This window comes from Vulpes lagopus, chromosome 3 (genome assembly GCF_018345385.1).
Source record: "Vulpes lagopus strain Blue_001 chromosome 3, ASM1834538v1, whole genome shotgun sequence".
NCBI classification, from domain to species: domain Eukaryota; kingdom Metazoa; phylum Chordata; class Mammalia; order Carnivora; family Canidae; genus Vulpes; species Vulpes lagopus.
In genome coordinates this window covers 35,416,586-35,429,240 of record NC_054826.1, presented here as the reverse complement: position 1 = coordinate 35,429,240, position 12,655 = coordinate 35,416,586, and the positions used below count along the sequence as shown (strand labels likewise).

At 39.1% G+C, this 12,655-nt stretch overlaps 1 protein-coding gene across 1 annotated transcript in view; it reads right to left on the bottom strand.

Annotated features, from left to right (window-relative positions):
* Positions 1-12,655, bottom strand: part of ITK (IL2 inducible T cell kinase) — a 63,890-nt gene that overhangs the window by 26,070 nt on the left and 25,165 nt on the right. The window contains exons 5-7 of the mRNA XM_041747118.1: positions 9,790-9,830; positions 7,102-7,253; positions 3,109-3,174 (exon numbers count right to left, since the gene is read on the bottom strand). Of these exons, the coding sequence (XP_041603052.1) occupies positions 3,109-3,174; positions 7,102-7,253; positions 9,790-9,830 (259 nt within the window). The remainder of the gene's footprint in view (positions 1-3,108; positions 3,175-7,101; positions 7,254-9,789; positions 9,831-12,655) is intronic.

The window sequence follows — 12,655 nt, the reverse complement described above, 5'->3', positions numbered from 1 at the left end:
CCTCAGCTCAGTAGGTAGGTGTGTCACTAAGAATGATGTCTATCCTGAGTTCAAGGATGGGGAGGGAATGCCAGCCAGAATGTCTCCTTCATCTTGTCTGACCCTTCCGTTTAAGGAAAAGGGATCTGAGATTCAGCCTGGTGAGAAAACTTGCCCAAGGGTATGCCCCCAATCAGGGCAGGAGACCTGAAGCCAATCAGTGGATATACCAAACCATGATTTTGTTCCCAGCTGGTATACTTTTGAGTTCTTATGCAAATATCACCTGAAATTAGACAATATTAAGTTCAAGGATAAAAAGTTATCATATTGAGTATTTTTATTACATACATACATATATATGTATATTATGTGTATATTTAGAAATAGATAATACAATTCTAATATAAACATAGATATATTTCTAATATAAATATTGTATATCTAATGTAAAAATATATTTTAAAAGTATACGTGCATGTGTATATATGTGTGTGTATATATATACATGTACTTCTAAATGTCTGGATGTCTGCTTGTGAGTCATTTTATTCTCTAGCTATGATTCTATAATCTGAAAATGCAAACTGACAGTATGTAGAATAGATAGGGCTCACAGACTGTTTTGCTTGTATGGTGTCATGTTTTGTTTTGTTTATGACTTAAAGTACCATCGGGAGGGGGCATACACTTTTTTATTTGCCCCAGGCTCTACCATTCTCTAGTGCTTTATACTCTGTTGGAATTTTGAGTTTGCCCCTTCTATCGTAAATGATGAGATTCTGATTAAAAGCAAAAACAAACAAAAGTTCCCAGCCTAGTGATCATTTGAAATAAATGCCTATTTTTTCTTAAAGGCATTGACTATAAAAATGAAAGAATTTTATTTAAGCATATTTCATACATGTTTCATTGCGGCTCAAGTATTCTTGGAACCGATGACTCTTCTGTTAGCTGAGGGAGGGGCTACTCACACATACTTGATCAAAGCCCATCTCAGGTTGAGAGACTCTTCAGAAAATGATAGCTCTTCACTACAGAGTCCATTAAAATTTAAGCAACAAATAACTTGACCACATTTGAACTAATAAGAGCCCAAATGAGTTGATAGAAGTCTTCATTAGCTAATATTCTTCAACCCTGGTATCTTACATTAGGTGAGGACTTAAATATTTTTCATTTTTAAATAATTTCAAATGTATAGAAAAGTTGTAAAGTACTATAAAAGGGCTCCCATATACACTTGACCCAGATGAACTAATTTCTGACATTTTATATATTTGCTTTACCATTCCCTCTGAATATATATATATATATATATATATATATATATATAATTCCTAACCATTTGAGAATAGACTTTTACTCCTATGTATTTCAAAGAAATAGAACATACACTTATATAAACATGGTACAATTACCAAAATCAGGAAATTTAACATTAGTGCAATACTATTATCTAATTTCAGACTTGGTTTGAATTTTATTGGTTGTCCCAATGATGTGTTTTGTCACTTTTTTTTTTTAAGAGAGGAAGAGAGAGAGAGAGGTGAGGGAAAGGGGCTGAGGAAAAGGAAGAGAGGGAATTTTAGGCAGGCTCCAAGCCCAGCATGGGGCCCAACACCAGGCTCAATCTCAGGATCCTGAGATCATGACTCGACCTGAAATCAAGAGTCAGACATTTAACCAACTGAGCCACCTAGGTGGCCCTATTTTTTTTTTTTTTAATGGCTCAAGATTGCTAGTCATCTCCTTAGGCTCCTTTAATGTGGACCAATTTCTCAGTCTTTTATGTCTTTTATGATATTAACATTATTAAAAAGCACAGGCCAGTTATATTGTAGAATATGAATCTGTGTATTATTTTCTCATGATGAGATTCAGATTATGCATGTTTGGGCCAGGGTAGCACGGCAGTGATGTCGTGTCCTTCTCAGAGTATCACGTCAGGAGACTTGTGTTGTGAATTTTGATCACTTGGTTAAGATAGGGGTCTATCAAATATTTCCACTTTATTACTAATAAGTGATTTATGAGAAGATACTTTGAAACTAGGTAAATATCAAACTTTCACCTCCCTAGTTCTGAAATTTTCATTGACGTTTCTTCTCTGAATTAGTTGATACTTTGAGTTACAAATGGTGATTTTTATTTATTTTTATTTTTTTTATTTTTTTCAAATGGTGATTTTTAAACGTGGTCATTCCTTCTACATTCATTAGCTGGCACTGTATGGTAAGAAAGAAATTTCTAGTCTATCAAACTATGCTTGTTATTGATTCTTATTTTATTCAATGGATTGTAGTCCATTACTGTCATTACTTATTTTGATACTCAAGTTGTCTTATATTTGGCCAGAAGGTATAATTTTAAGCTGACTTCTGTGTCCATTTCAAGAGTCCACATCATTAAAATATTTTGGGGGGCAGTACTTCTTTACTTTTTGGTGCAAGGTGTTCCAAGTTCATCCTGTTTTTGTCCCTGCCTCAACTCTGAATCCCCAAGCCATTTCTCCAAGAACTCCATTTTAGTGGGAAGTGCTATTTAGAAATGAAGATCTGTGAACAAATGCTATTCTGGTGCTATGGTGCTATTGCTTCTGGGCCTTTTAGCAGCTGAGCTAGGGAACATATGGACATGGTGAGTACATTGTCCACTACAATTGGATTTTATTAAACACTAAGTAGTTCCATTAAAATTATATCCATGTGAACTCTTCTGTAGATGACAACCTGAAGTAAACAATACAAGCCAAGCAGATATTTAATACCTCTTTGTCTGCTATTTTGGTATTGGAAGTATGCCTTAAAGCATATTTTAAAGTGAGTTTGTATTTGATCCAGTGTTCATATTGGTTTTTTGCTTCTCAAGTAAGACCAACATTCTCAGAAGAACCTTTCCTTTTACTGCAATCTGTGTAGGGATCTTAGAGTCATCTCTGATAAAAGGGGAGGTCACTACATATATCAGTCCTCTTCTCCTATTTAAAATGTTCCTCTACTATTTACTTAGGGATCAAAGTACTAGAAGAAAAAAAATGCTGGTACTTTTATAATCAATCAATAATTTACTCCTAATATAAGGAGGACCGTAGTACCATATTTTTAGAAAATGTATAAAATATCTTACTCATAGGTTTCCAGGCTATTTGGAGACTTTTCCACCAGATAACTGCTTGGTACATATCCTTCATGCCTGTTAAAAAGGAAATTCATGTTTAGACTATTATAGGACAAACTTTCACATCTCTATTTTAGAGGTTGTTCAATCCACTAAAAGTCATTTAAAGATGGCGGAGTCTCACAGTATTTGGCATTCTTGATAAGACACTTTAAAGTTTTAGAATAAAAGAGTCACTAAAAATAGCAAAACTCTGCCATCTGTTAAAGGCAATAGGTTTCATCACTGAAATATAAACCATAATAAAGAAGAAGCGACTACTTTACTTAAAAAGCTATGTTTGTTGCTCTCCTCATTGTGAAATTTCCTCTAGTGGAAAAAATATTAATGTTTGGTCTCTATTTTCTATAAGGAAACATTTTCTTTGGGGTGCGACAATCAGAATTTTTTCCACTTTTGTGCTACCATTTTATAGTGAGGAAGCCAAAATAATTAAAGTATAAAAAAATCACTTTCCAACCACAGGTCCCAAAAGATACTGCCAGTCAGTGTTATAAGTTTTTAATTCAAGGCCTTCCTAATATTTTATTGTTGTTAATTGAACTCCTTTAAACGTAAATGGTAAAACATGAGAAAAAAGAAGAATCACACTGGATTTAGAGGTGAGAGTTTCTTTTGAGCAGGAATACATAGATGTGCATAAACAAAGACATATGGATAAAGAGACTAATCAGCACATCAAAATACTTTACATTTGTGTATAGCACTGTATTTTTCAAAGCATGTTCACATTCATTATTACATTTAATACTACAAGAAAAAAGCAATGTCCTTTGGACTCTCTGGGCCTCTGGCTCCCTCTCTGTAAAATGAAGACCCTAAACTAAATTCCACATAAAGTTCCTCCTGACTCTGCCAGTCTATAAAAAGATGCCTAAGAGTTTCTTGCTCTTTGTTCCATAAAGCATATTTTAATTTTTATATAATAAAGCCATTTTTCAATCTAGTGATTATATTTAATGAGGAATGTATAGTCTATTTCACAGAATGGTTTTGAGGAATGAAGAGTTCAAAAATGGGGATGCCAAATATGGGATGATTGTCTGATAACCTGTACCCATGGCTGACACTGTTTGTCAATCGTGGTGTGCTTGCTTTGGAGAATTGAACATCCAGCTTCAGAATTACCCTGAATATGGTGTTCATGGCAGTCTGTGTCAATCGAAAGAAGTCAAGTTATTCTAAAATTTGCTATTTCTTTTATATCTATCTTTTCGAATCCACTTGATCATGTCTGGTTTTGTCATGCCATACGTTTACAATTATATTAATGGATCCGATACCATTTTTACTTTTAAATAGAATAACCGTGTTCTAATATGCCAACCACATAACATCATGTGATAATATCATTATCACCAACGGTAATTCTCTTCCCCTTGCATGTGGATGTAGAATTTACAAAGCTTCTTTCACTTTTATCATCTCATTGACTTCCTTAACACTGTGAAACAGACAGAGCTGATGTTACCATCTGCATTTTGTAGATAAGGAAATAGACCCACGAAGCATAAGTGACTTTTCCAAAGACCTACAAAAGTAGTTGATATCCAGTCCAAGTCTTCTGTCTCCCCATCTTGTGTACTTTCCACTATCCTGCATTATGACAAAGCACACTGGGGAAATTCCCAAAACACCAGCTAGACTTTAGGGTGTCCTCTTTGATGGCCTTTGAAGTGCAGAGCTGAGCATTTCCACAGGCCACTGAACAAAGGGTGCCACTGTCATTTGGGGAAGTGAAACCCAGGAGAAGAAATTTCCTGGCACATTAGGTGTGCTAAACAAATGTCAGTTGACTGGAGGAGTGAATTTCTGAGTAAGTTCTGGTGTTTGTAGAACCAGGAAGTCTTCTACCTGTCTCTGATGTGGGACTCCTTATAATAGGCAAAGAGAAGGTGATGTGACTGACCTTACTTGCCTCCACGAGTCAGCTAGAGAGGGAAACTAGCTCTGGTCTCAGCTAGCCAGCAACACTGTCTCACAGAACACAGTTCTTGAGCTAACCATATTTTACACCCATCTTTCACTCCCCCCTATAATGGCATCAATGAGGCTACTTAAAGAGAAGGTGATGTGATGAAACAAATTTGTATGTAAAAACTATGGCCTTAACCCTAAAGATATTTGTATGCTTCTTTCTTTATTCATCATATTAGCTTTTTTTAAATTATATTTTTAAGGTTAGTGATACCCACTGTTGACACTCCCACACACTGTTGGTGGGTAGTGGGAATGTAAATTTGGCAATCGTTCTGAGGGAATTATCTATCAAAATGGAGACATGCTTTAATTCAACAGTTCTGTAGTTAGAAATGTGAGATGTATACTTTTTCAAAAGAAAAATATATTTTCAAAAATATATATGTTGCAAATCTTTTTTCAAAACATTGCCTGGAAACATGAGCATGAGCAATACAGCATCTTCACTGTGGCCTTGTTTAAAATAACAAATGAAGAAAACAAATGGCTTGGAAACTAAGTGTCCCACCATTTCAGATCATTCAAATATTTATAATACAAGCATTATCAGGCAGCTCAGTGGTTTAGTGCCGCCTTCGGCCTAGGGCATGATCCTGGAGACCCAGGATCGAGTCCCACATCGGGCTCCTTGCATGGAGCCTGCTTCTCTCTCTGCCTGTGTCTCTGTCTCTCTCTGTGTGTCTCTCATGAATAAATAAATTAAATCTTTAAAAAAAACCAAGCATATCTTCCAAAACTATGCAATTATTTAAAAAACAAAGTAGATTTGTATCTGCTGATATGAAAAGATCTCTGAGATACATTACCAAAGGTTAAAGGCAAGATGAACAGAATGAATCACCTTTGTTCAAGTGAAAAGAAAGGATGCATTTGTGTATGTATAAGTTTTTGTCTGGGATACACAAGAAAATGTTGATAGTGATTACTTTTGGGATTGATATGGGCACAAATGGAGGTTGGATTTTTTTTTTTTTTTAAATAAGACATCAATTTAGGTCATCCAAACGTTGCAGTGATGGAGTATTTTTCTTATTTATATCTTTAATCAGTAATATCCTCATACTTTAAGAATACATAAACCCCTAATATGAATATACAAGAATGTTCATTGCAGTGTTGTTAATATCTGCAAAATATTGGAAGTAATCTGAATGCCCCAAAAGGGGATTCCTAATTATGGTACACTTTTGTATTGGATTTATGCGATCATTGAAATCATATTCTGGAGAATATTCCGTGGCTTGGGCAAATACCTCTGATGTATTAAAATGAAAAACTAAAGCCTTATAAAGCAGCACAAATCTGAGAAACTTAAAAACATTACAACTAATGTTTTTATGCTAGTATCTAAGTCATATATATCCCAGGCATTCTGAAGGTTAACAAAAGTAATTTTGTTGTATTTCAGATCAGAGAAGGGCTCAAATCCTATAGTGGACAATTGGTATTAGCACAACTTTTCTCCCTGACTCATGTAGATGGCTAGTTCAAAGACTGGTAACGTAGCCACTCTTTCATATCTTCTTCCTGATACTTCTTAATATAACCACTAATCTGTACTATTTCTACATGTCTTTTCTTTTCTTTGAAAATAGACACGTCATGATGGGATGTGCCTTCAGTCTCATCCAAACACTCAAGAAAATAGTGCTTCCTTGTAGAACAAGCTGCCAATCTCCTGCTCTGTGGATGTCTGTGAAAAAATCCAGGAATTTTTAGATGGGCTCAGAGACTGGGAGTGCTTGATGGGTAGTGAGCATAGCAAGTGACGGCCTCTGCCACTTCTGAGAAGTGGAAAGAACCCCTCAACCCACTTCTGCCTTCCTTTTCCTCCTAACTCTGCTCTCTTCTCCTACATCAGTGAAGTGGTCATGCTGACGGAGGCAGGACAAATCATTCCAGTGTTTTCTCTATTCCCACCTCACGTCAAGCGCTGGCACAGCAACCACAAAGATGCCTTACCCATTCCTGTCCTGCACCCTCCACCAGTGAATCTCGGAACTGTCCAGTAGGTAGTACTCCTCATTGCGTTGTAGCATGAGTTCCTGTGGGTCATTTGTTTGGTAGTCATACAAGGCAATGACAATGGTTTCTTCGGGTTCCCGAAGTGATCGCTGGAGGAGGTAGAAAACAAAACCAAGCAATGACATAGACAGGAGATAAACTGCAGAACAAAATCAACAAGTCCTTAAATTATAACTTGCTCCTGATTCTATGCTGGGTCAACACATCAGCTCCTACAATTCACTGGGTATTCACTAAAACCACCTGCCTTCTCTAGTTGGCTTTCTTTATGACTTAGGACTACAGTGCTGAATATGACACAAAGACACTCAGTACCTGGAATTCATTTCCCCTCTCATTCTGTGTGGTGAATTTTGACCACAGTGAATTCCAAGCAGCCACATGCTTTTCATAAAAGTCTGCTGGTCACACATTGTAGCCTCTCTGCGGAAAGCGTCATATTCTTGGTGAAAGTGATGCAGTCAGTGCTAGGTTATTCAGTACAGGCTTTTCTGATTTGACTTGTGGTTTTGTCCAGATCTATAGAATCATAGACTACCAGAACTGGAATGCCTCTGAGAGATCATTCAATCCATTCTTTTGTTTGGAATGGGGAAACAGAGGCCCAAATGGGGAAATGAATATAGCTAAGCTTAGCACTTGAATTAGTCTTAATGCTTTCTCTCTGATAGCACATGGACTTCCTTCTTCCTCTTAGGGGCTCTCTTGCCTAAGTGTCTACTCCTCAGCATTTTTTTAAGGATGATATATTGAAGACATGAAGAAGAGACTACAAGCAAACAGTTGTGGAAGTTCAGGAAGGGCACACTTGCTACAGGTTGGCAGATTTTGTGAGACAGTATATATGGAAGAGACTGAGATTACTGGTGAGGATGAGATATGGTGGTGTTGGGAAACCAAAATGTCTGTGAGGACATTGAAGCATTTGGCGGTATAAAAATCCCAGAGATTTAAAAAGAAAAACTTGTCATACTAATGTCAGATTAGGATCTGAAGTCTAGACATTGGTGGAGCTCATTAGGTAGTGTTTTGGAGTACTGCAGGTGAGAGTCAATGGGACTGAGGCTTTCACCCCCACAGCTAATGGAGGAAGGAGCTGTATTCAAGGACACTTAGAGATTAAAGAGGGCTGTGACATCATGGTATCCATCCCATTATAGGCCCAACTAATTGATCGATCTCTGTGAAAAGATAGGTCACAGCGGGGTTCTCAAATGATGGTGGTACCTTTCCATAGGGAGCATCTTGACATCTATGGGAGTCTTGTGAATGTCACAAAGGTTTAGGTGTGCTGCTAGCATTTAATGGGAGAGGGCCAAGAATGCAAAAATCTCTGCACTATCTCACATTCTGAAAAACTTTCAAATGTCCTGTTAGACATTCATGTGGTGAGAAATCTGCTTATAATAATAATAATAATAATGTGTAATAATACTCAGAGCCTAGATACACCCTCCACCCTGATTAGGTGGGACTATGAGGGAAACCATCTGCAAGCCAGAGTTGGCTTCCCCAGAGCTGGCTTGGTATTACTTAAATCTTATAGATCAATACATTAGATCAGTGTTTCTCCCTACTTCATTGTGCCCCAGAATTACCTGGAGGTTTATTAAAACTCAGATTGCTGAGACCCTCTTCCAGAATTATGAAGACGGTAGATCTGGGATCCAGTTTGAGCATTTACATTGCATTTCTAACAAGCTCCCAGGTGATACCGATACTGCTGGTCCAGGGACCACACTTTGAGAACTGCCACTTGAATTAAAACCACCATGCCAGAAACTCTGTTGCCTACTAGCTTAACAACTAAGTTGCTGAATGGCCTTGGAAAAGCCTCAAAACCTCTATTGGGACTTGATTTCCCAAGCTTTAAAATGTGAACAAAACTATAACCCTCTGTAGTGGCTGGCTAGAACAGATAGTGAGGAAAGGAGGCACATACACACACACACACACACACACATATATAGTATATATATATATATATATATATATATATATATACACACACACACACACACATATACATATACATCTTTGAAATAGATAGTAAAAGTGTAGAAGTACTTAAAAATATTAAGTATTATCAAAAGTAAGATGTGGAATAATTACGCCATTTTATTTTATTTTTTAAAAGATTTTATTTCTTCATCTGAGAGAGAGAGAGCATGAGTGGGGGTACCAGCAGAAGGAGATGGAGAAGCAGGCTCTCTGCTGAGCAGGGAGCCTGGCATGGGGCTCTATCCCAGGACCCAGAGATCTAACCTGAGCTGAAGGCAGATGCTTAACCATCTGAGCCATCCAGGTGCCCCAGTACATCATTTTATATACATAGCTTTATTATACCCCAAAGTGGTCAGGTAGCTGGATAGACAGTTTGATACCAATACGTTTTTGTTGAGTGAATAAAATAAACTGAGGTTTTAGCAGCTGAATTGTCCTTCTGTGCAAATAGACACATGAGACAGTTCAGGTCCAAGAAACCCAGTGTGTTCATTTCAACTGAATTACTACAACCTGCTGCACTGCCCAAGATTTGAAAAATCTGGACAAATGGGGAAAGTGCAGAGGGGACATGCTAGTCAGGCAGCTGCAGTGCTGGGCGCCCACCGTGCCCTCACTTACCCTGTTGTCTTCAGGAGTAGGAGGAAGAGGCTTCTTTGAAGCTGAAACAAGAAAAACAGAAAAAGAAAACGAACATGAAACTGAATGTGCCCAACTGGAGGCGAGCAGCCAGCGGGCTTTTCAGAGAAAAGAGGCCCTTGGGAGAACAATAGAAGCAAAGGGTCAGAAGGAGATGTTGAGACACAGAAAGGAAAATCGGCTGTGTAGAGCCTGAGTTTTATCTCTTTTAGCATGTTGGTTCCCCATTTCATTTTCTAGAAATACTAGAAGCTTCTAGAAGTCAATATTCTGTGTTCCTAGGAAAAGCCTAATCCAACAGTTGCTACAGAGGTGTTAGGCTTGTGTCCTTCTCCGTGGGCCGGGAGACCTCCAAAACACACCTACCACATGCCAAACCCCAGAGTGGGAATTGATGACTCAGGGTAACAGTGACTCACTGGCTTCCTGAGGCAGCCGTGGGCTTGGGGAGGGGGCAGGTGCGGGCATCGTGTTAGTTAATGCTTCTGAGCATGTGTTCCTACTATCTCCTCCAAACAACACCCTAAGCACCTCTCTCTCTGTTTATCTGTTTGTGTCTCCACATTTCCCTCTCTTTACCTCTCCTCTCTGCTTTTTTTTCTCTTTTCTCCTCTCATCTTTTTCTCCTTTTTCTTCTCTCTCTCCTTTCTTCTCTTCCTCTCTGTCTCTTGATATTTCTCCTTTGAGGCACTGAAAAGGTCAGGCCTGGAATCAACAGACCAAAATTGAATGTCTGGGAGTAGGTGGGGCATGGGAGGCAGCACATAGGCTTCTGCTTAATTCAAAGAATTATTTAATAATTAGATAGAAAACGGGAATAGGCTCCATAAGTAGGTGGTGAGCTCCTCATCTCCATGTGAGGTTGACTCACATACAAGGTTAATCCTTGCCTGACTAGGACAGTACCTCCCAGCAATGTGGTAAGAGGAGATCCACACAATGACATGGGAACCCAGCCCCTGTGCTAACTTCTTAAGCAAGAGCATGGTGGGGTATTGACCTAGGTTTGTGATTAACTGAGAAGAAGAAAACAAACATAACTGGAAGCGTGGTTCCTACTGAGCACTCAACTCAGAGCACCAGGGGACTGGTGTTCTCACCCCAACTCTTCCAGGAATGAGCTGTGTGGCCTTGGGCCTCTTGTAGCCCTAAACATTCTGTGACAGGTATCTCTTCTTCTAGCCTTAGTCTTCCCTTCTTTCTTCTCCCTCTGTGTGAAGTTGGTGTGTACTGACATCAGGGCCAGTTCTGGTTGCAGAAATGAGTGTCACTGTGGATTGGGTAGACCAGGATCCATTTTTACCCAACCACCTCTGTTGCTTTCCAGACATAGACACACATACTGCTATATCTCAGCTTCAGATTCCTCTGTCCCCAGATAGGAAAGACTGGTAGGCACAGTTACCATTTATTGAGAACTCAGACATCTCAATGCCAGCAGCTGTGCTAAGAGCTTTCCACAATCCCATTATCACAACACAAATGCACAACCACTAACAGAGTGACTATACAGTGGTTAGGCCCTGGATTCATGTGGCAAGTTCAGCATGAGAAGCCCTCTCCAAGTGTCATCCTGGTGAGTCATTCAGATGCTCCTCACCCCCCAGTCATGTGTCTAAGACTCAATGGAGGTTAAATCCTATGCACCCTAAAGAGGATCAGCAGCAACATGCAGGGTGAAAACTGCAAAATGGAAATACAGATTCAAAGAATCCAGAGCTGGAAAGGGGCTTAGAAATTGTTTCATCTTAGGACCCCTGAAACTTTCCCTAACATGGGAGAGATGAGGACATTAGGGCCCTTGATGGCCAAGTGACTGGTCTAAGGGCCCAAGCAAGGTGCTGGCAGGAATTTGGAGACCAGGCTGCTGGGCTTTGGAAAGGGCTTTTACTCACTGGAGAAAGCCCAGGCCATCTTGTTATCATGGTGGATTTCACTCATATAAAACCTGTTTCTTTTCTATGAAACACTAGCCTTTGTGAGTATGGGCTGTAGGATAATGCAGAAGATCATTCACTTCTAAAACTAGGTATATATTGTTCTTCTGGACTAAGCAAGGGACTGGCAACCTTAAATTTTCTTTCCCAATGGGGAAGGTGAGAAGCGGTGGTTTTAAAAGTGGTACTAAGAGGGGCTGTGACTCAGGAAGCCACGGAAAACCCAGCCATGTGTTACATTTAGCACATCCGCTTTGGGTTGTCAACGTGAGGTATTAGGTTTTTGTGCAAAGAAGAAACTGAGAGATGAGAAAAAGTGGCTAGGGTAAGAGAGGTTGAGAGGAGAGAGGAATGGGAGCAAAACAATTCACAGGATCCATCATTGCTATTCAACAATGGCTTTGCAGAGCACTTCCTCACGGTGTGACCTTGAGCATACCTAACATCTCAAGGTTTTCTGCTTCTGTGACTTCACACCATATACCCCAGACGACTGTGAGGAATGGGAGCACACCATGTGTAAAAGTGCATGCAGGTGAAGCTGCACTTCATTGAAGGTTCAAGTCCCAGAGCCATCGCGGGAGAGAAAGCCGGGTTGCATACCAATCTCAAGTTCTGGGGCCTTTGACCTCCAGGGATTAGAAACAATGTTTTTTGTTTTCATTTTGCATTTAGGCTGTGGCCTTCTTTTCTCTGAGATTACAGAGATCAACAGCGAGTTTGAAGGGGAAGCAGGGAGAAGCCGCAGAGTGCAGTAAGCAGTTTTGGGGTTTGCTTTCTTCCCCTCCAGCAGTATAAAGTTGAGCTGGTGTAATTAAACCTATGTATGACGTGACACCATTATAATAAATAAATAATGTATGTACCTCTAAGTCTGTCTCTACAACTTAAGATTTAAGTAGACCATGTCA